The sequence below is a fragment of the Crinia signifera genome, chromosome 4 (genome assembly GCF_055691185.1).
Source record: "Crinia signifera chromosome 4, ASM5569118v1, whole genome shotgun sequence".
NCBI lineage: Eukaryota > Metazoa > Chordata > Amphibia > Anura > Myobatrachidae > Crinia > Crinia signifera.
Window position 1 is genome coordinate 119009759 of NC_139220.1, and position 24126 is coordinate 119033884.

Sequence of the window (24126 nt, forward strand, 5' to 3'; positions counted from 1 at the left end):
TCCATTAGCTAAGGTTTATTTTAAAGTCTTTTGTGAGTGCCATCATTTCTAAATAGAACGTATACATCAATTTCTATTTTTATTTCATCAACCCACCCCCAGACCCGAAGTTCCTGGACCTATCTTTCCAGAAAAATAGTACTGAGTGCAGTAAACTAGACTCAGCAGTGTGTCCAACTCAGAATCATCCACACAATGGCCCTTATTCTGATTGAGTCGGATGGCTCCGAATGCGGACGGATGGCCGATGGTTGGTGTTTGTGCATGTGCAGAGGCGTATCTCTGTCCGAACACGGCGTGAGGTCCGTGCAGAAAATGATTGTACGGAACCATCCGAGCAGGGGGTGGAGAGGGGCGTGAAAGGCTGATTTTGCTCATTACCATATGCGTACGCCCCGCGTTTCATGGGTGTTCCCATGAAATGGCTGGGCGTACATGTGGGGGGCGGACAAATGAAATATCCAGATGCCAGCTGCCCGCCCATATCCCTGCTTTTGCACAGAGAAATGCATGAGTGGTCTCTAGTACTTGGTGCTTCCTGACCACTCGGTCCAGCATTCAATGGTCAGCCACCATAGAATGATGGGGGAGGTTCCCACAGATGGAGGAGGTGTTCACATGAAATATCCACTTGTGGTCCGTTCGGTCGGCGTCTTACCGCATTCGGATGGTGTGAGCGATCCGTACGGAAGGTGGTGCTAAGAACACTCGGTTCCTGTCTGAAAATACACATCCGTCCGATTCAACTAGAATAAGGGCCAATGTGTCTGTGTACTGTATATGTATGCTGAATAATACAATAACTTGTACATCTCTTTCTTACCCACGTAGACCCAGTACATATATCTGATCTACACATTGTAATGACAAGTACATCAGTGTCCTTTAATTGGAGCAAAGTCAATGGTGACATTTTCGTATCTATCGTATTGAACAACACTACTCAGAATGTGTTGGTGAAAGAGGATGAGGATTTTTATGAATGGAGCGGTTTGACACCCGGGTGTCTTTACAACTTTGTGTTTATTTTAAAGCAACGTTATTTGGATTATATAAATGTGTCTCAGATAATTGATATTCCAATGAAAACAGGTATGCACATTTCCAATCCTTACTAACAAATCAAACATTTATAATTATTAGTTATAATTGGTAATGGCAATTAGAGCTTATAAAAGGTAAAGTGTAATCAATATGAGAACCATTGCTTTTAAAATAGTACTAATAATTAATATCAATCTGTTTTATATACAGTAATGTCATACAATTTAATAATGGATACTTTTTTCCTTATCAGTTTTTTTCCCCTACACTAATCCAAGCAAGCCTGATAACAGTAACACTAATGTATGTATTTTACAGGGCTCTGTGCTAAGGGCTGGATTTCATATAAAAGCAGTTGCTATAAGCTGAGTTTGACTAGCAAGCCTTGGACTAGCGCTGAGCTCAGCTGTCAGTCACTGCACACTGGAGCACATCTTGTAAATGTTCACACAAAAGATGAGCATTGGTTTTTATCCAATACCCTTCGAATGACAGATGGATTAATACTACTGTGGAGTGGCCTTTCTGACCAGATGGTTGGTGCAATTAATAACTTTTTACAGTAAATTATTAAGTATTTTATATGGTTTACATGCTAGCTGGTTTAATTTTAGATGTACATTAAATGCAGTACCCACAAAGAATAAGGGGGGTATTCAATCCCGGGTCCCAACTGTCAGTAGGTCCCAACAGTTGGAACCCTGGCCAATTTATTGGCCCACTTGCCAGTTTATCGGCAGGCAGGATTCAATGTCCCGCCTGCCGATCTGCGAAAAGGGGGCGTGTGTATGAAAATGGCCATGGATTGTTGAGATTTTAGTGAAAACGGGCCTGAAGAGCTGCTGCTTCAATGCTGTCAGGAATGACAGTATTGAATAGGTGCCTGACACTAATTGCTCCATCAGAAATAATGGCGGGGATTGAATACCCCCCTAAAGCTGGGTATAAAGCTATCCATACCCCCATAATGATGACAGCACGCGTCATCCCCGCAAAACCACAATTATGAGGTCATGCCTCTCTTCGGCACCAAGGCTGCTGATTCGCCGCACAGGGTTCCCGTCTGCTGCAAGGAAAAAGTTGGGAGGTATGATCAAATGTCCATCTAGAATTTTATTATGGATCTCTGCTGCAGATTCTGTTATGCTCAGTTATACCTGTTTGCATACAGCCTTATGGGCCTGAGTTGATCGCTAATGTGAAATTTCATGAGGTGTAAGCCGCAACCCAGACAGAAAGAGTAACCTCTCTTTCCAAATTCCATACGCAATTCACAGACCATCAAAAGTATTTTACTGTCTTTGCAAATGCTTGTAGGTCTGAGGCTTCCACTAATCTGTAAATGAGATAGGCTGGTAGTGGTCATCGCTGATGCATGCCTGCATTTTTCCGACACACCCAGAGAACATCAAGTTACCACCCCCAAATGCAAGCTTCCTGTCAATCAAACTGCGAGAGAATTACGATTACGATCCATATATATTTTCTTTTGCTAATTCCCCTCAGGTAAGCAAGATTCAACCGATACGCATGCAAAGTTGTTCATTAATCGCTCAATTTGCGAATTCTCTAATTAGTGATCAACTCTGATTTATGACTACTGTCTAGAGTTATTGATGCATTCATACATAGAGCCATCTGTTCTGGCTCTGTGTATTAGTGAACCCCAACTTTATTTAACAGTGGAAAGTGGACAATGCATTTCTAGTTGTTCCCCCTGAATATAAATGCACATAAAACTGCAGAACATTGAATAAGTCAGATAGGTTTGTAATAAAAAAAAAGGCGGCAGGGGCTGGTGGAGGTATTAAAATAGTTGAAATTATTTTCTAGCATGGATACATTACCAATGTTACCAAACCCATAACTGAACTTTCGCAATAATCATTTTATAATAAGAAAAATTAGAAATGCGTGTTTTATTGTTTGCTTGTTTTTACAGGATGAAGGGGAATTATTGTGGACAGATGGATCTGCCTACAATTTAGACAAATCAGAAGTCCCATTGCTATCAAACTTACCTAAAAATGAGACTGACTGCTATGTTTTGCAACAAAACGCGACAGGGCCAAATTATTTTTACACAGCATTTTTTTGTCACATGGATTTACCCTACCTTTGTGAATATGAGTGTGAGTATCAAACAAGTTTAAATTTTGCTAGTTGAATGCACATCTGATAATATAAAAGCAGTGGTTCCATTCCTTATGTTTTTTGTTTTTTTTTGTAAAATATGGAGTAATATACTGTATGTAGCATATGGTCTTTAACTATGATGACAATTACATATTTGTTATTTTATTAAATGTCTTTAACCACTTAACTGGCTATATTTCTTTACAAATATGTACATTTAAACTATTTATGTGTTTTGGTTTTGTCCTTGATTTTGGAACTGGATTCATATTTATGTTTTGGTTTTGCAACGCCACCATCATGTTATGGTTTTTGATCTTTATTTTGATAATAAGATGAATGTGGGTATTTACCAGTCAATTTTGACCACCTCACAGTTCACAGTATTATTCACTGGTATTTTCCAAAGGCTGGCCAGCTAAGCTAACTACAAATGTAGCCACGCTCAACATTGCCACAATGTGAATGGGTATACACATTGCATCATGCTGCATTCTTATGTGATTACTCGTACCATTTGTGGGCACACAAGTCACGTCACAATATAGCAGTTTAATTAAATATTTAACCCCATAAATAATAAGAATGTTTTCATTAATCAAAAACTAGATCAGAGGCCCGAGGGCAGTACAGGAAAATGGAGCTTGAGAATGTATCTTGTTGAAAGTACAGGAAGAGGAATTAAGGATTGGTTTGTTCGTTCATTTCATTTGTTTGTTTCATTGTCTAAGAACATGTATGACACTTCTACCTTTTTTCTTTAACATAGTGGAATATTTAGATTATATTTGCCTTTTCTTAAACTTGTTTGCCCTCTGGACCAGCATAATTAGATGTGTAGTACTATCATGACTTACAGCAGCACTAGCACTGGGTTGCTGCTCCTTCGGAATGGGATCATTCGTCAGACTGCATTTAGGTCTACAGTCATTAGGTCAACCCCACTAGGTCGACTGGCAGGAAGGTCGACCTGACTTAAGGTCGACATGGGCCAAGGTCGACATGACTTAAGGTCGAATTTGCATAAAGGTCGACATGAGGAAGGTCGACTGGTCATAAGGTCGACATGGGTTTTTCACTGTTTTTTTTATCCGAATGTCGACACAGTCGACATGGACACAGTTGGCAATGAGAATCGGACCCTCGCATCGCTCGCTTCGCTCGCAATGCTTCGGGCACTATTTTATTATCCCACCACGCCCTAGTGGATGGTAGGGCATGAAATACCGCCTGTCGGCACATGTCGGCTCAAAAAACAGTGAAAAACCCATGTCGACCTTATGACCAGTCGACCTTCCTCATGTCGACCTTTATGCAAATTCGACCTTAAGTCATGTCGACCTTGGCCCATGTCGACCTTTAGTCAGGTCGACCTTCCTGCCAGTCGACCTAGTGGGGTCGACCTAATGACTGTAGACCTAAGTTCATTCTAATAGATGACCGCATCCCGCTCCTTCTCATTTATGGGTTGATCCATTTTGACTCACAGCACTATTAGTAACTGTGGCACTTAATGAACACTATTTTTCAATTGCAGTGTCTAAACAACTACTGAGGATATCGAGTCTGAGGGTAACACAGTATCCCACTCCTTTTATCCCACAGTAGCTCTTTAATAACAGTCACAGTAGTCCTTAGTCACACTGCAGCCCACCCGCCCCTCACTCTCTCCTTCCAGCATTCTGTGTGAAATGGTGCCCAAACCACAAGGGAGGGACTTTTAAAAAATCTAAATCACGTGAGATTTAACCCTAGGACATAACATTTTGCCCCATTTTCAGATCTGAGTCTGTTGGGTAATACCGAGCCCGGACTTGGAAAGCAAAAGTACATGCGATTTGGATTACCAAGGAACCCAGGAAATAGTAATTTTAATGATAATCAATATGTCAGCATAAACATTAACACTTATTAATGAGCTGCAAAATATAGTAGGCAGAAGTATATTAATAGTAGCTCTACATGATTATGTTAGCAATAGCAATGCCCAGCCCTAAACTAGACTTAAATCCAGGTGCAGAACAGTACACTGCCAGGCCAAATATCAAAATTTTAGGGGGCACATCATTGTGGTTTGTCTCCCCAACACCACCCATGCTCTTATAAATAAAAGAAAATTATACTTACTTGTGCAGTCTCTCCACATGCTTTCATACAGTGAATGGCTGTCAACACTCTGATTGGTAGATAGTTCCAGAAATCCACCAATCAGCATGCCAACAGCTATTCACTGTCTGGCTTCAGGCTCGAAGGCAGGTAGAGAATGCAGCCTGGCTGCTCTGGTGTGTGTTATTCACAATCAGAACTGCTGGGCAGCATTCTGTAACTTGTTGCAGTACAAGCCTCCCAAGAATGGAGGGAACCAGCCTGCCCCTGCTCGAAGGACCCTAGGAAGCTGCCAAGTGAGACCCACATAAAGATGGCACTATTTGCATTCTTGAGTCACTAATAATTACTAACAGATGTGTCCTCACATGTGTATATGAATCTCAGTTGTAATTAGCCACTCCAGTTTGCGACCCATTTTTGGTAACGTATACACCATGCAATTCTATGGATCATGGGTGTGTACACAGTACATGCGCATGTTTGTGGGCACTGCGGTCACAGCAAACAACAACCCATGATTATTATTACCAATTGTGGGTAAGCTGAGCGAATACTCGTCTGCACCTGGAAACCATTGAGATTTAAAATGCAAGCTCTCACAAGCAACCTCTCTTCAGGGTTTATTTACTAAGATGGGAGTTCTACCCCATGGGGTGTTGCTAAGGGCAACCAATCAGATTATATTTATTATCTTTTAGAAGTTGCTAAATTATTAAGTAGATTCTGATTGGTTGCCCATAGCAACATCCTATGTTTAATAGAACTCCCATCTTAGTAAGTAAACCCCTGCATGGGTTTTTTCCTCTCTTAGAATATATATATATATATATATACAGTAGCTCCCGTGAGGGAAAACAGCACTCACCAGACTTCAAACAATAACGGTGTAAAGGAACACGTGGTCCCAGGTTTAATAATTCTTACTTGGAGCCTGCCGACGTTTCGGTCCAACACGGACCATTATCAAGGCAGAAGGTGTCCAAACATGTCAACATCAAGCAGCAGTGCATCAGCAAGGGGTAACAGGGACCCTGTTACCCCTTGCTGATGCACTGCTGCTTGATGTTGACATGTTTGGACACCTTCTGCCTTGATAATGGTCCGTGTTGGACCGAAACGTCGGCAGGCTCCAAGTAAGAATTATTAAACCTGGGACCACGTGTTCCTTTACACCGTTATTGTTTGAAGTCTGGTGAGTGCTGTTTTCCCTCACGGGAGCTACTGTATTTACATAGTACTGTCCATTGGGACACTGCTATTTATACGGCACCCTAGCGGTTACCATATATGTGGGTGAGAGTGCAGGTCCTGTATATTTATATATATATATATATATATATATATATATATAGATATATCTATATATCTATATATATATATCTATATCACGTGTAACAGGAAATAGCGGCACTCAGACGGGTCTTTTTCAAAGAATATATTTCAGTGAACAAAAAACTGACGTTTCGGAGCTCTTGGCCCCGTTTTCAAAGTGAGACTGGTGAGACAATGCATACAGGTATTTCTTACCTTAAATAGGGTGTCCTTCTTCCCGCGCCGCACTCCGGTCCCCGCCCGCCGTGCACGCTGTGTGACGGAAGTCAACCTGACTTACCCGGAAATGACGCATGTGGAGCGTTCCGTCGGGCCTGCTTGAAACGCAAGCTCCTGGTCACCATGGTGATCTCCCACATGTAACTGACGGCGTCTCGGCTGGCTGGGGACCTGCAAGTGACAACGCAGGATTAAGGCACACTGTACATTGTGCAGAATAGTGAACATATAATAAACGTGAAATAGCGATGCTGAGTGAGGTTAATATTCAATAAATATTGACATTTTAAAATAAGTATTAAATCAAGTGCATCTCTGATAGAGCGTATCAGCGTATTTAGTAAACAAGTGATAAAAACTGGTGAAAAAAAACAATAAAGCAGTGTGAATAAACTGTGTTGAATTATTGCTGAAAAACACTGTGAGGTAATGTATTGTAAAAAATGTTAAGAAACAGAAAAAACGAGGGTTTGCGCTAGGCTAATTACTAATCATAAACCTTTGTTTGGCTACTATGGAGAAGAATCTCTTTGGCACGTTTACAATAGTAAAGTGTCACTGGCAGAGTTGCTATCTAGCATCTAAGTCAATCTATAGAAAATGACTTCTATCATTAGCAGGAGGTGATCTCAGATCCACTGGAAGTACACTTGTGTGTCGACTTATTGTAGCAGTCTATAGCAAAGTTCCCAATGGTAGTCTTTCATTCAGACCATTCGGACTGGTAGCATTAGTAATTAGCCTAGCGCAAACCCTCGTTTTTTCTGTTTCTTAACATTTTTTACAATACATTACCTCACAGTGTTTTTCAGCAATAATTCAACACAGTTTATTCACACTGCTTTATTGTTTTTTTTCACCAGTTTTTATCACTTGTTTACTAAATACGCTGATACGCTCTATCAGAGATGCACTTGATTTAATACTTATTTTAAAATGTCAATATTTATTGAATATTAACCTCACTCAGCATCGCTATTTCACGTTTATTATATGTTCACTATTCTGCACAATGTACAGTGTGCCTTAATCCTGCGTTGTCACTTGCAGGTCCCCAGCCAGCCGAGACGCCGTCAGTTACATGTGGGAGATCACCATGGTGACCAGGAGCTTGCGTTTCAAGCAGGCCCGACGGAACGCTCCACATGCGTCATTTCCGGGTAAGTCAGGTTGACTTCCGTCACACAGCGTGCACGGCGGGCGGGGACCGGAGTGCGGCGCGGGAAGAAGGACACCCTATTTAAGGTAAGAAATACCTGTATGCATTGTCTCACCAGTCTCACTTTGAAAACGGGGCCAAGAGCTCCGAAACGTCAGTTTTTTGTTCACTGAAATATATTCTTTGAAAAAGACCCGTCTGAGTGCCGCTATTTCCTGTTACACGTTATCTTGAATTTTGCTGAGGGCACCGTGGGCAGCTGACTACTGAGAGGAGAGTGCCGGGCCGACACAGAATCTTATATATCTATATCTATATATATTTGATTTCTTACTCCTTTCTCAATTAAATGGCAACTAACCATAGCTCTCTATCGACCAAATAATGACTTCAGTGTCCTGCCGCTGATACAATTAACTTTATTTATTATGTTCAACAGAATTTTTTTTTACAGCGCTAGATTTATTGGATTATAGAGTGAACTAGATGTTACAAGTGTCTCTAATTTCTAATTGTGACATCTAGTTCACTCTATAATCCAATAAATCTAGCGCTGTAGGAAGTCCACAAAAAAAATTTCTGTTGAAAATATTCTTAACCTTTGTTTAGTCTACAGTTGGACTATATATTTGTTTGCGGACATACAGCAGCAGGATTTATAAGATTTTAGCACTCAAGGGTTTTTGTTAAACTTCTTTATTTATTATGTACTTGTCCTACATTTCCATGTACTGTTAGTCATTGTTTTCTCTTTTGCTCATTAATGTATTGTCAGGCTTGCGGAACCCTTGTGGTGCCATTTAAATAAACGATAATAATAATAATGATATACCTGAATAAAGGTGGCTCTGACTCCTTGTTTCTCAGTTTTGTAATACATATAAACACACTACATAGTTGTAAAAAATCAACTAAAATGTGTAGAATATATACTTGTTATTTTGGTTCAATGTGCTTTTGATTTTGCAGTTGATTCCTTTCTTTTCACTGTTGCAGTACAAGCAGCTCCAGAAAACATGACATATTCGCTGGAAGAAGTCACAGAGAGTGAAGCAGTAATTAAGTGGAGCCATGTTCCCGACTGGTCTCAGACAGGGTTCTATCCTTTCATTTATTTGTACTCAAATAGCTCAGATGAGCACTTCAAAAAAGTGGCTCCAAATTCTACGCACACTATCATTCAAAAGCTCAGCCCCGGACACGAATATCGTTTCATATTGTGCATGAAAGATGAGCAAGGGTCTCAGCTTCATTTAAGTCCTGTTATTTCATTACAAACAAGTAAGTTTACACATATAAAATTGTAATTGTAATTATCTAAAATAATATTCTACTGATAACTAATGAGCATGAGCTGTGCTTTTGTGGTCTTTATTTACACATCGGTGGTGTAACTATGAATATTGCATAATTCATCAGCCGGTGGTAAAGGTGGAGGACAGCACCACCCGCCGCTCCCCAGCCAGCTAATCCCCCCCCACACTTACCAGCTGACCGCTGACCAACCACCACCCCCTCCTGCTGCTCGCCAGCCACTAACCTTTTAATTGCCAGGGGATTTCTTTGACCCCCGGAGGATGCCTGAGGGCTCACTTTTCTGCCTCATTAAAATTTTGACTCCCAAAATTGCCGCCACACTCCTCTATCCTCCAAAATAAATATCCCCTATGAGGCTGTGGCCATTTTGGGGGGAACTTTATTAAACAGATACTGTAGGCGCAACGAAACTGCAGACAACTTCAGTGGTAGCAGAAGCCCCTGCTGATGCCCTGAACCTACACGCCACCTGCGGGGTCTGTTGCTACACCACTGTTGCACATGACAACATTTATCTAGAGCTTAGAATTGTAGCCACCTAGGCTAAATTGCTAAATCTCTTGCCCTCTTCCAATGAGTTTTACATATATAATGGTTTGTGTCCTACATTTTATTCTTCGGTTGGTACTGTATATAAATGGCAGAAATGGATTGACAAGAAGTGCAGACATGTACAAGTAACACCGCCCTTCTACTGCTGTTCTAAAGCAGGGAATATCAGTGCCAAGCTGTTGCTGCATTGGCAGCTACTTATTTCAGGCCTGAATCAATTCTTCCTTTGCACTTCTGCAATGGATCATAATATATGTGTAATTTTACTGATTCACTCCTGCCAATGACATGGCATCATGCCATTGGTGTTTCTATAATGGGTGCAATGTGTACAGTACACACGGGTCCCTGTGTCCAGGGGGCCCACACAGCACACACTGCTCCAATGTTTTATTACTTACCTTTCCGGAGTATGTGAAGGGGATAACAAGTTATCATTCGGGGTGCTGTTTTGTGAGCTGTTTGGCCAAGCTGCAGCAAAGAAAGTGGGGGTCAGTCCCACATATACAGAAACAATAAAATAATGGGTATTGCTGCGCTAAATGAACAGTGTGCAGTGCTTACATAAAAAATGGTTATTTATTATGATAAAAAATAGACAAATTGTCATAATAATGATAATGATTAAAAGAGGTGTGCATACAGTATATCCATGATTATATTAACCCACTATCCACAGTTGGAAAGTGGAGATAACGTCCATTCCAGTAAGCTCCTTGATGAGTATGGAGGTACTTGCAGTTCCACAAAGAATTAGGGTACCTGAGTTGGTTCCGGTTTTTAGAGAGGTGGCGTTCCTTCCAAAGTTCTTTGTTTCCAGTTAGGGTCCCTTGAATCCTTGGTGGTATTGAATGCCCTCCTTCAAATTGTAATAGCTTTATCAAGCTGAGAACCAGCAAAATGTGTTGGTACCTATACCAGTGCCATATCCACACCCATCATCACCTTGAACAGCTTTTTTACCAACTGTACCGAACCAATCCCTATTAAAATTTGGAGGAGGACATTCAATATCACATAGGATTCAAGGGACCCTAACCGGAAACAAAGAACTCTGGGAGGAACGCCACCTCTCTAAAAACCAGAACCAACTGAGGTATCCCAATTCCTTGTGGAACTACAAATACCTCCCCACTCATCAAGGAGCTTATTGGAACGGACATTATCTCCACTTTTCAACTGTGGATAGCGGGTGAATAAAATCACGGATATATGCACACCTATTTTTATCATTATCATTATTATGACAATTTGTATATTTTTATCATAGTAAATAACCATTTTTTATTTAAGCACTGCACACTGTTCATTTAGTGCAGCAATAGCCATTATTGTATTGTTACCTTTCCGGAGACTTGTGTCAGTGTTTGGGTCCAAATCTAGAGCAATAAGTGATTATATGTGTGGGTCGTATTGTTTTCTATCTTTATAACAGACATATCCATATTCTGTAATACCACTGGCAGACATCTGAAGTTGCTATACTGCCTGTTTATGCTTCAAAGGCTTTTTGGAAAACGGATCCTAATTATTGAACACACTTATCAACCAAGAACTACATTCAGAAACCAGCAAACAGCTACTAAATTGAATAAGGAATCTGCCGGCTCTGCTTTCTTCTATCTAATAGAAGACACGAGTCTCTTAAATCTGCCATACTGTACATTATATGTCTAGCTCATAGGCTTCAATCCATCATAGGTCTACAAAACTTCTGTCTGCCAGTTCTATAAATATGTTTGGGCTTAACACCTACTATAACACTTTACAGTAACTGTGTCATAGTTGTGCATGCTGTATCATAGACATACTTAAAAAAAAAGAAATTAATCTAAATAAGTATTACTTCCTGGTAAATTAACACCAGCCTAAAACATAGATCAAAAATAAATGATCAAGAGACATCACTTAATACATGCAAAGTTATATAGAATAAAAAAAAAATACTAATCATATTATTAAATTAATAAATAAAATTATAGTTACAGTTATTAAATTCATTAATTTCCCAATCTGATTCCTAATAGATAATTTATATAAGTTTTTTTTTATACAAGTTCTGCCTCTGGGGTTTACTCTTTACACTTATATAAACCACTAAGTATTATTTGAGGCCATCTGCTGTTAATCTGCCTCACTAAACATTTCTCATAATCAGCATCACTTGGTTTATTATTTTTATCATTGAAACATAGATAACAAAGTTGGCATTAAAATGAAGCCAGTGTTCTAAAAGATAAAGTAAAATACAATATATTAGTATACCTGGTGGTAGGTGAGCATGGTGTTTTAAGATGGTGGAGTATTATAATAAAATATGCTTTGTTGACCTTTTTTGAAAAACAAATAAATACATCTCAATTTCAATATAAATAGTTTTAAGTGAAATATATGGTTTAATTGGTAAGTCTAAACTTGGGACAAAAAATATTATTTTTTTAAGTGGTATGCTAATAGTCATTTACCTTATTTTCTGTTTATTTTATTGTTATCTAATACCAGGACCTTTGTATCCCCGGAACCTGAAGGCGGTAAACATATCCTCAACAAGCATATTTTTGAAATGGGATGCACCGAATGGCCCATTCAATAAATATTTTTGTGGCTACCTCTTGACATTTTGGGATATGAAAGAAAACAAAAATTTGACTTTTTTTGAAGCAACTAATATAACCTCAACGGTTATTACAAGCCTGAAACCATACCATGAGTATAACATTTTTATACAGACTATAGTGGATAGTGGTAAACTAAGCTCAGTGGAAAATAGCTTGCTATTACGAACAGGTACAGTATGTATCTATATATTTTTTATATTTATATTCCCAAGGTCAAACATACACTTTATTATGAGTGCAGAAATAACTGATCTGTTAGTGTAGTTTTTTAAAACAAATTGCGTTATTCAATTATTATTATTTTTTTTACAGTAAATGGAACATGGTCTTTAAATATTTATTACATAGATTTTTATTTATTTATAATTTAGATAAAATATTGAAGCAGATATAGGGAGATGATAGAGACACACATGGTAGAGATTTCAGTCCAAGAGAAATTTCCCACAGGTGCTGTATGTACTTCAGATCAATCATAAACTGCATATTTATTTATATATATATATATATATATATATATATATATATATATATACAACGTATTAGAAAATAGACGCACTCACCGGACTTCTTTTTTCATGCTTTGTGGATTTTAATATACATACCACAGCAACAGTTCACATAACAGTGGGTAGGAGGAGTGTGCTGTCTTATTTGTGGCAAATATATATATATATATATATATATATATATATATATACAGTATATATATATATATATATATATATATATATATATATATATATATATATAGCAAACAGCCGGGATCCGGCTCTCCGTTTAGGTTGCTCTGTGCCGGGTGCCCATACAAAGTAGTGTAGATAGCAGCGTTGGATGGTATAGCACTCCTGGCGTCTGGTTTTCAAAGTAATAATTCAGGCCACATTACGTGGCCACGTTTGTGGCCTGAATTATTACTTTGAAAACCAGACGCCAGGAGTGCTATACCATCCAACGCTGCTATATATATATATATATATATATATATATAAAGAAAGTCACAGCGGTAGGCACTCCCAATAGATAAGATGTCTGGCTCCGGTGCCAGTGCAAATGGCCACAAACGGCCTGGTATCCAACAGCGATAATGCACGCACCCACGGAGACTGAATAAACTTTAGAGACACTCGATGGTGATCAAACGTTTTCGATACTTTAATGCATCTTCATCCTGATGAAGATGCATTAAAGCATCGAAAACGTTTGATCACCATCGAGTGTCTCTAAAGTTTATTCAGTCTCCGTGGGTGCGTGCATTATCGCTGTTATATATATATATATATATATATATATATATATATACACTGTATGGATATACAGTAGTAGCCTGCATAGTCAAGATGCCATGATAGTTAAGTAATTTTCAGCTCCCTGATCCCAGCGACACTGATTGGCAGTGGTAAGACAAGACTTAAAGCTTGCTAAGTCTATTGGTGGCCAAGAAACCCATGCATATCAACGCACACTGACAGGTCTACATAGACAATCAGTAGGTATACCCCAAAAGGTTAACATGCAATAGGTCAACAGAGTCAAAAGGTTGACATGCAATAGTTAGACATGCATTGGTCGACAGGGTCAAAATGTCAACAGGGTCAAAATGTTGACATGAAAAAGCTAGACACATGAAAAGGTAGAAGTTTTTCACGTTTTTTTTTAAAACCGGCTTGTTCGTACTTCACCATCCATGTCGGCATAGAGGGAGAATATACTGTAATAGTGTGCTGCGCGTAGCAAGGCACAACCCCCCCCCCCCCCCAAGCATGGCGATGGTACACGTTACAGTTGTCGACATTGCCAACAAAAAATATGAAAATATCTATTTTTTCATGTGTCTACCTTTTTCATGTCAACCTCTTGACCCTGTTGACCTTTTGACCCTCCCGACCTATTGCATGTCAACCTTTTGGGGGTAGACCTATTTTCTGTCTATCTAGACAATGTGCACACTGGTATTAGAAGCTCGGAGGAGGGTTTCCAGAACAGACTCTAACAATTTTTTTCAGACTTTTATACATTTAAAAATTTAAATAATGTAAATAATAGAGCATTGTTTTCTGCCATCTAATGCCATCTAATGAGATGGCACTAACTATTGCAGTGCAGCAGCAGTAATTGGTATTCTAGTTTTAGCAGGTGTTTAGGGCTTTCTACGTCTGGTATCTTAAGCAGTAAATAGCAGGTAAGGGCTACAGCAACTTTTTCATGATTTGCAAAATTAGTCTTGAAATAACATATTGTAGATCTTCTGTTTTGTGTTGTATACTGTACATATAGTAAACCTTGTAATATATATATTCTCTTCTAGTTAATATTTTCAATTTATATAAATGTATTTTTTGCCTGTAATTTCTTGTAATTATTTTATAATAAAAACTGAATTAACTGCCTTTTCTTTTTATCTAGAGGTTAGTCCTCTTAAAAGAGTAATCATTGACTCAAGTTCTGTACAAGAAGACAGTGTTGTTCTTCACTGGGAGCCTCCTCAAGAAACTCATGAGGTCTACATTCAAGTTAAATCTCTTGCAGATGACTTTGAAGTTGGTTCATATTTTGTTAATGGCACCAACAATTTTTTTATTGGATCATTAGTTCCTGGAATGACTTACGATATAGGACTCTCTTCGGTGATAAATGGAAATAAGAGTCAGATGAAACTCCTACAACTAACGCTAAGTATGAACTTTTGGGGTTTTTAAACCGGGGATAGCATTTGGCTTTAACATGGGATGCTATTCAATTAGCCTTCCAATGTCTTCCACAGGCATGTTTTCTCTTGTTAACTTTGTGTGTTAGTGGTAGATAACAGGAGTTATCCAGCGTTAACACACATAATCTGTGAACTTTTCATGAATACCTGCATTAGCACGTCCGGAGGACCTGAGGTATCAGGGATTTTCCTTGCCTAATGCTGTTGTTTTCAGGCTAATTGTGTAGCCCCTAGGGCCCTGGGGTATTAATTATCCATGGTAAAATACCACAGATAAATGAATATCGGGCAATATTTACCTTGAGTTGATGTCAAGGCATCAATCATAACTTCTGGACATAGCATTTTTTTATTTGTACCTGAATTTCCAATTAAAAATCAGAATTCCAGATGGATTCAGATTTCTGGAGAACTAAACCTCACATATCTAATTATACAACCATAACAATATTAACAATGATTTGAGGTTATACAATTATAAATACAAGTGTTTTTAACTTACCACAGTACAGTATTCTGCATTTTTTTTATTTGTACCTGAATTTCCAGTTAAAAATCAGAACTCCAGACAGTGTTTGGTTCAGATTCACAAAATTCAGGTGGATTCAGATTTCTGGAGAACTAAACCTCACATATCTAATTATACAACCATAACACTATTGACAATATTTTGAGGTTATACAATTATAAGTGCAAGTGTTTGTAATTTACCACAGTATTCTGCACCAGTTTTATGATACTAGCACACAAAAAAAACATGTACACACTAGGCAATATGCCGCCCAGTGGAAATGATTGGATTGGCACATTAATCAGTGTATATGCACACTCCCACGGTCGCTTGCAACGCCGCTAGGTTTGATATGCTGCATATCGCTAACGACACTATGCATGTTAATGATGGACGAAACAGTGATGATTCCATCCTTCAATAACATTGTCTGAGTGTGTACGGGTAATCTGGCCTTCCCATGTTACATCTGCCCCCCTGCAGTGCACATGGTTTTGTCTATTAGAGAGATAATTTGATTTTGCAAGTGAACCAGAATCAGACCCAAAGTAACAACCAATCAGCTCCTAAATTTCATTTTTTAAACATAGCCTATTAATGGCAGTTAGGAACCAATTGGCTGGAATTTTATCTCTCCCCAAGGGTTAGAGCACAAACCCCTTGGTGCAACCAGTGTTATTTTATTTGCTCAATAAAACCTTAATTTTCCATACATAGTTTATGTGAACTATATTTACTATATTTTTGTACTATTATAGGGCCTAAACCAGTTCCCCTGGCAGTCCCCATTGAACAGGACACACGAAGTGTGATTCTCTTTCTCCAGGTGCCAGATGTAGGAATATTTGATGGTATTTTTATACAAAGTACAAAAGACAACAGAACCTTGTCTTTTTCACGTGTTACTCATGGCAAATATACCATTGATCATCTCATCCCCGGCACAGAGTATGAGTTCAATGTGTACACTAGAAGCAAGGACATGCTCAGCACTCCATATAAAATGCCTCCTGTCAAAACCTGTAAGTTAATGATAAATGTTATAGCTGTCTATATTACTGTTATTGCTTAAACAATCGCATATGGGATCTGCTGCTATAATCATTTTAATATCAAATTTAGTTACACTCACTTTGTTCAATTTTCTTTCTGCTACTGTATTTTATATTATCAACACCTGGTCACTATTACGTGTTCTTTACAAATATAGTATGACTTAAAACAAAACAGTTTTTTTCTTTTTAATTCTAATCATTAAAATAGTTTGTTAATAGCCTTTACTAAGCATTCATTAACAAAGTAAAACATACACAGCTATTTGCTTGCTATTTGTAGATCTACATTTGTAAGTAATGTAATTTTGCATTATAGTCACATTTACCAGAACTACTCAAGTAAACGGGCAACCTACATTTTCTGCAGTGACTTGAATTATTGATTAAAGTAGCTATATTTCCTAATTAGATCCAAGAAATACAAATACTTTTTTATTTTTAGAATGATAGTTAAATAATGTCACTTGCTTTGTTTGTAAAACTGATAAACTGTTTCCTTTACAATTATATGTCTCACAGTTGGTAATGTTACCATGCTGTTTTAAGGACGTCCAGTTTCAGAGATTCCTTAATGTTGGCCTAAAGCAGGGGTCTGCAACTTGTGGCCCACATGCGCATTCTGTGTTTCCTGACTGACACTGTGTGCCCGCCCCACCCATGCCCTTTCACTGCTTTCATGACCGGAGAGACTGAGATCTGCGAGCCGCTGTGAGCCTAGACAAGACGTTGTGCTGACTATCTATAGAGGGGGTCTGTGCTGACTATCTATGGAGGGAGGCTGGATGTGCTGACTATCTATGGAGGGGAGGGGGTGGCTGTGTTGACTATCTATGGAGGTGCGGCTGTGCTGACTATCTATGGAGGGGTGGGGTGTTATGTGCTGAGTAAGGGGGCAGTGCTGACAATTTATTGGGGGTGGGGGTTAGGTGCAGAATGTGGGGGACTGTGCTGACTATTAGGTGGCTGTGCTGTCTATGAAGGGCTGTATTTTATGGAGGGCAGGGCTGTACTGTCTATCTATGAAGGGTTGGGCTTTATGGGGGCTGTGATGTCTATCTATGAAGAGCTATGCTGACATTATAGGGGGGCTGTGCTAAATACTACAGTTTACACATGGAATCACGCTCATGCTCAAGACAGGGACACACGAGCGTCTATTGCTGAAAATGGCGTGCATGAGCGGCACACGCACGCGTGCCTCATTCGCAATGCAGCTCACCATTTGGTGCGCCGACAGCCGCATGAATGAGCATGGCTTCATCTGTAGCTTACTGGCCCCTGGGCTTCATTGAATTTTTTTATGTGGCCCACACTGTCTTAAAGGTTTAAGACCCCTGGCCTAAAGACTTAACTATATATTTCCAAATACTGTACATGTAACTAAGATCTAATTATCGACCACCATGTAGTATTAAAATTGTATTGCTAATACCCTTGGGGTGCTGGGGAAACCCTGTTTAGTATATTTTTCACACTGTTTCCTTTATCCTAGGTTTGGCAAGTCCAACTAATATACAAGAAGGTGAGGTCACCGAGACTTCTATAGAAGTCATTTGGGACAGAGCTGAAGGAGACTTCCAGCAATATGAAATTATTTGCAGAAACAGCTCAGAGGCATTTATGGTTAGTGATACTTATAATCAGATTTACTGGTGATCCTTTTCAGCCAAGGATCAAATGATCTCAGGTAGTGCTGCTAAAATAAAACAAAAGAAACACCATTACACCAAGGTCCTGAGAAAACAGTAGCATGTGTTTAATTGGGATCTTTCAAAGATGAATGAAGATAAAAGTTGTCTTTGATGAATGACTTTATGGAAATTCTCTTTTTTTACATACATTACATTACACACACACTGATACAGTTTAATACATACATTACACACACACTGATACTTACCTATCTTGATCCCGTAGGTAGGTCCCAGAGTCTTGATCCGGTGCCTTGTCCTGGTTCCGGATCATGTCGTCTTTCTTCACCATGTCGATCTTCATGTTGGCGTCAGGTCCGGGTCCGAAGAAATCCATGGTGAACCTGTGGAAGGAAATCCAACTCACCCAGGTCCTCAATGGAAGTTCTTCTGGCTTGGTCCGACGTTGTCCAGGCATTCTTCCATCTTCTTCCATCTTCTGGCTTCTTTTTCAAGCTGCCGGGCGACTCCGGCAGCTTCCCGACTGTCAGAGCCGCAGAGATGTTTCCTCCTCGGCGTCTGGACTAAGAATGAATTCTGGCCAATCAGGAGCCGACTTTCCGGGCTCCTGATTGGCCGCTAGGCGGCTCCTGATTGGCCAGAATTCCCTGATTTTTAATTACCGGCCACGGCACTTTCAGCCTGGTGCTGGTTCCAGCTGTGGGGAGGACCCCACGCTGTTTTTTTAAATTTATTTATTTATTTTTTCTATTTTTTTACACTAAAGCCTGCACGGATCTGACTGATCCGTGCAGACTTAAAGCAAATACGACAGGGAAAGCAAGGTGTATTTTCCTGTCGTATTTGCGTGGGTGTTTTACACCAATTAGCAGCCGTATTATCAATACGGCTGCTTAGTACATCAGGAACCACCATTCTTTTGAATGGTGATTCCTGTCGTATCCTATCGATGGTGTAGACATTCGTATTTGTAAATACAAATACGAATGTCCCATCATTAGGAATACGAATTGTTGTATTTTTGGGATTGTAAATCCCGAAAATACAAATGTGTAAAAAATAGGTGTATTTCTGCCTACGAATACACCTATTTTTTACGAATCCATTTTGGTAAATTTCCCCCTATATCACTACATGGTTATATAATCCCTAAAAGTTTTATTATAAATAATTAGTTTATTTCCTAAAACAACTTCTGCTCTCCTTTATTTCTTATAAGACATAACAGCAGAGCTGTAACTCCTTATATACAGTACACGCATTAATCTGTTATCACAAAGTCACATTCCAAGACTCATTAGCTAAAGGGGTCTGCTAAGGGGGGTTGTAAACTTGGACAGCAGGTAATACCCCTTTTACAACAGAGCTGGGACCCGGGTTATTGCTGCTCCAGTCTGGGCCGGGGCTTGGTGTAAAAGGGGTAAAAAAAATATAATAACCCGGGTCCTGTTACCCGGTGTCCGACCCAGCAAATGTTCAGGGTCTGAGTCAGGGGCCTTGTAAATGGGTAACCCAGGGTCATGTGACCCAGGGACCCATTTCCTCCAATCAGGTAGCCCCAACCTCCAGACTGCAGTGCCCTGAGGGTCAGGGCCCAACTTTACCGGCATTGCCCACCTGGGATAATGCCGGGGGATAATGCCGGGGGATGCAAGTGTAAAAGGGAACAACTGCCGGGTCGCATCCAGGTCCAAAAACCCTGGTGCGGCCCGGCAGTTTTGGTGTAAAAGTGGTATAACAGTGACTATATAAAATCACTATGAGTGCAGAGAGATCTGTCCTAGTCCAGCAGCCTTCTTGGTCTTTCATTGTTAGTGGCCCACTGACAGCTAGAGCCCTGCAGACAGTGTCTCCATAGTCTCTGTGTATGGCCAGCATTAGAACCTGGAATGCTTGCAATGATTATCATTATAGTAAATGAAAACACATTTGAACATGCAAAACTCCTCAGCACATTGCATTATCTACTGGACTATAGACATTTTCTACTCTCAAAATATGCTGCTATATAAATCCACAGAGAATGCATTAATGTGATATATGGTTACTGGATATCTATGAGTGTGATAGTAGGAGAGGTTCACATCAGGTTAGTAAAATGTGTCTGCCAACATGTGATTGTAACAAGATATAATAGTAATTTTGTGCAGATATACTGTATATTAATACAGCAGAAGATGTTGTGCAGTTTAAGCCATGTTTTTCAAAAGTCCCAAGCAATCTTTGATGTGCATTTATTCTTTTACTGAACAAATGTGTCCTGTAAATGTGTCCTGTAATATTGATTAATTCAATATATTACTGCCAATTTCAGGTAAAAAAAGTAACACAAGAGAAAGCAGCATTCACCGAGTTAACACCGGGTACAATTTATACTTTCTCTATAGTTACTGAGAAAGTGCTTTTTAGAGATAGCCTTCCTGCTTCAATACAGATTCAAACAAGTAAGTATTCCTGAAATATGATATTACAGAATTACTAATTACTAGTGTTATTGGAAAGGCTTTACATTTTTAAAATGAATGGTATAAACGAGTCCATAAGAAAAAACTCCCATATTCCATGTTCCATGTACTTTCCAAATTTTAATGGCTGTAAATTAACATTTATGAGCTGCCAAATGCCACAATGCCATTTTGTGATGTCTTGTGCCTATTATTGTGCAATTGTGCTCTGTTTTGTCATGGATTAGATAAAAGGCCAGGTTGATGGTATAAAAGTGGGAAAAGGGTAGAGTGGATCACTGAAATAAATATACTTAGGATCAATCGGATAAATTAACAACTGTTTTAATTACATATAATAAATGTATTTGATGCAATAAAATAGGACATAAACATGTGCACTGCAGATGTACAAACATAATAAAGAGGTATTATACTTAGTTTAAATATTGCTCAGTCCTTAATAGTAAAGGGGGTCCCCAATAAATGTCCACTTGAAATGGGTTCAGTCACCATTGGGATCCATATACCTGGCTTGGCTTGGAATACTGCTGGAGGATGTTAGGCTCCGTGGGCTGGAAGCGACCTCACAATGATGCGGAAGAGTTGGTCCAGTAGTTACAGGTGGTGGTGTCCCGACCCAAGGGTGGTGAAAGAGGAAAATGTCCTGCCGGACCAAGGTAAAAAAGGATGGTTGAGCTGGTTCAAGATGGGTTACAAAGGCAAAGTTTTCTGGTGTCCCTGAGCTAAAAGTATGGTGCTCTGTGCTTCCATTTTGTGGTACCAGACAACTTTTTCAAAGGGACTTCAACTAAGTATAATCACAAATATGGTGGTGTATTAAAATGAATGGCCTGTAGTGTAAATAAAGTCTAGTCTTTTACTGACATTAGTATACTGTAGCGCCAGCTACTGATATCCTCCTTACTAACCAAACTGCTGCTACTGTAATCCTCAAAGCTACGAATAAAGTTAAATAACCATATTGACATAAAAATATTATGTTCCAGGATACTGAGCTATAGCAAGTGTTAGTGTTAATATTGTTATGTATTTGTATTAAAGCTGTGTCATGTATTTGCTTACAAACAACATTTTATTTTTCTGTACCAAGTTCCAAGTTCTATAGAATATTTAAACTTCACAACGAATACTGAGTCTATAAGTGTTACCTGGAAATTGATGTTCAACGAACCTGATGGATACAGCATTGTCTTAAGATCTGACAGCACCCTTACAACAGAAATGGCACCATCGAGTAAAAGGTACTTTCAGTTTAGATGTGTTTTGCCTAAACTTTGTCTGCTTATAGATGACACGTGAACACATGCTGAGTGACAGTGCCGGATTACCAAATTGGCAGGTTAGGCACAGGCTTATGGTCATACACCTTTTAGGGGCACCATCACAGAGAGAATACTGTATTAATGTAATGTACCCATTCAATACATAAACCATGGCCTTTGCTGTCCAATTAAACATGAGAAAACACACATTTTTCCTAAATTAACACTGATATATTTTTAACAGATGATCGTCCATAAAGAAATATTTATATTCTTATGAAAAAACACAGGTTCTGGGAAACTCATGTGTCACTGTGGCTGTGCGAAATTGGGGTTGCTTTCGGGGGTTTTGAAATATAAACCCCAAATAAGCCACATCTTGCCTTTGCTTATCAGAACTAATTGAATTGCCCCTGGGGAAACAATTACCCATGGTAAATTAAAGCAGGTAATTGGATACCCCTTTTAAGAGTTGTCAAGTGGTCAATTCAGATTCTGTGGCTAATACTAGTGATGTCATTATTCCTAGTTAACATGTGGCCATATAAGGTTTCCATGCTTTGAAAGTTTACAAATGACACATTCATTTACCAAATTTATTGGGATATTTTAGTAACAATTTATACTGTATTTGAAATGTTAAATTAGAGAAATTTTATTGGGCAGTTGAATAGATAAATCTATAATAATTATTCAGAATGGGCAAATGAGTAATACAAATGAAAACTAATGCATGTCTTAGACACATGTTAATAATTGATTTCAGTACACTTTCAAACTCCTCTGTGCTACCAGTACAATCTATTGAACTGAGCACACATTTATCTATGAGAAATAGACTGGATGGGATGTTTGATGCCCATGGCCATCTGAGTAAGTCAAATGCATGTCTGAAGACACAGACCATGGGATCAGAAACTATTATTTCCCTAGCAAGAATGGATGTGTGATTGAAAACTGACTACTTTGGTGGATATATTGGAGGAAATGTAATAGCCTGTGAGATGCTGGCAAAGGTGGGATTCCAGGAAGTCTCTACATTTTTTTATGGGGCAATTGTTGCTGCATTACAACAAAGGGGATTATTATTTACTAAGATAGGAGTTCTATTGAAGATGGGATGATGCTATGGGCAACCAATCAGATTCTATATATTATCTTGTAGAAGGTGCTAAATAAATAGATTCTGATTGGTTGCTTCTATGCAACATTCTTCTATAAAGCGCAATGGAATCTGCTACGCTATTTAAGAATCTGTAAATAAATAAATAAATAAATAATAAATAACACCCATCTTAGTAAGTAAACCCCAAAATGACTCAATACAGTCATTTATCTCACTGGCTAATACATTAGCCCCCTTAATACTTTGTGTTAACAGTAATGTAAACAAAAAACGTTTAATTTATTACATCATAGTTATTTTTCTAATAGTTTTCCCTATTATTTGGTCTACAGACAGCATACTTTTAATGGTCTTTCACCTGGATCTGACTACGTCATCTATATTACTACAATTTGTGGAATCAGGAAAAGCTCTCCTGCTGTTTTACGCCTCACTACAGGTAGATTTGCAGTCTAATACCCCTTTAAATTCGCAGACCTGGGTCATACCCGGGAATGTGTTCCCGGATGCATCCCGGGACACTACCCGGGAATGTACCCTTTTACACTGGCCACCCGATCCGGAATGAAGTCAGGCCAGTGGAGTCATCTGGAGGCTTAGTCGCGGCGGCACTGGGAGGTGTCAGCACCTACCAGCGACGCATTTTCACTGCAGTGAACGGGATCTGGGTCACGCTGACCCGGAATACCTGTTCACACTGACCGCATCCCGTGTCGATTCCGGGTTCTACCCAGGTCAGGACCTGGGTAGAAATCCCGGAATGCTGAACACGGGATATTCGTCCAAGACCCTTTCTCACTGAGCTAAATCCTGGGTTGATGCCCGTTCATGTGCAGAAACCCGGGATATTTTTGCA

The 24126-nt window shown here is 39.2% G+C and overlaps 1 protein-coding gene and 1 long non-coding RNA gene across 3 annotated transcripts in view; one reads left to right on the forward strand and one right to left on the reverse strand.

Annotated features, from left to right (window-relative positions):
* The window catches only part of PTPRQ (protein tyrosine phosphatase receptor type Q), a 300600-nt gene that overhangs the window by 8589 nt on the left and 267885 nt on the right, over nucleotides 1-24126 (forward strand). The window contains exons 4-15 of the mRNA XM_083182313.1: nucleotides 832-1092; nucleotides 1363-1580; nucleotides 2987-3176; nucleotides 7527-7535; nucleotides 9005-9280; nucleotides 12371-12655; nucleotides 14893-15162; nucleotides 16466-16729; nucleotides 18255-18385; nucleotides 20729-20858; nucleotides 21973-22123; nucleotides 23603-23709. Coding sequence (XP_083038439.1) covers nucleotides 832-1092; nucleotides 1363-1580; nucleotides 2987-3176; nucleotides 7527-7535; nucleotides 9005-9280; nucleotides 12371-12655; nucleotides 14893-15162; nucleotides 16466-16729; nucleotides 18255-18385; nucleotides 20729-20858; nucleotides 21973-22123; nucleotides 23603-23709 — 2292 coding nt within the window. The remainder of the gene's footprint in view (nucleotides 1-831; nucleotides 1093-1362; nucleotides 1581-2986; nucleotides 3177-7526; nucleotides 7536-9004; nucleotides 9281-12370; nucleotides 12656-14892; nucleotides 15163-16465; nucleotides 16730-18254; nucleotides 18386-20728; nucleotides 20859-21972; nucleotides 22124-23602; nucleotides 23710-24126) is intronic.
* LOC146074357 (uncharacterized) overlaps nucleotides 1-24126 on the reverse strand; it is a 55953-nt gene that overhangs the window by 4442 nt on the left and 27385 nt on the right. Inside the window, exons 1-2 of one of the 2 annotated variants that reach the window (XR_014473415.1) lie at nucleotides 21389-21471; nucleotides 10270-10339 (exon numbers count right to left, since the gene is read on the reverse strand). This is a non-coding gene — a long non-coding RNA (uncharacterized LOC146074357). Of the gene's footprint in view, nucleotides 1-10269; nucleotides 10340-21388; nucleotides 21472-24126 lie in introns of those variants that run through there. The other variant, XR_014473414.1, reaches the window with a different exon arrangement.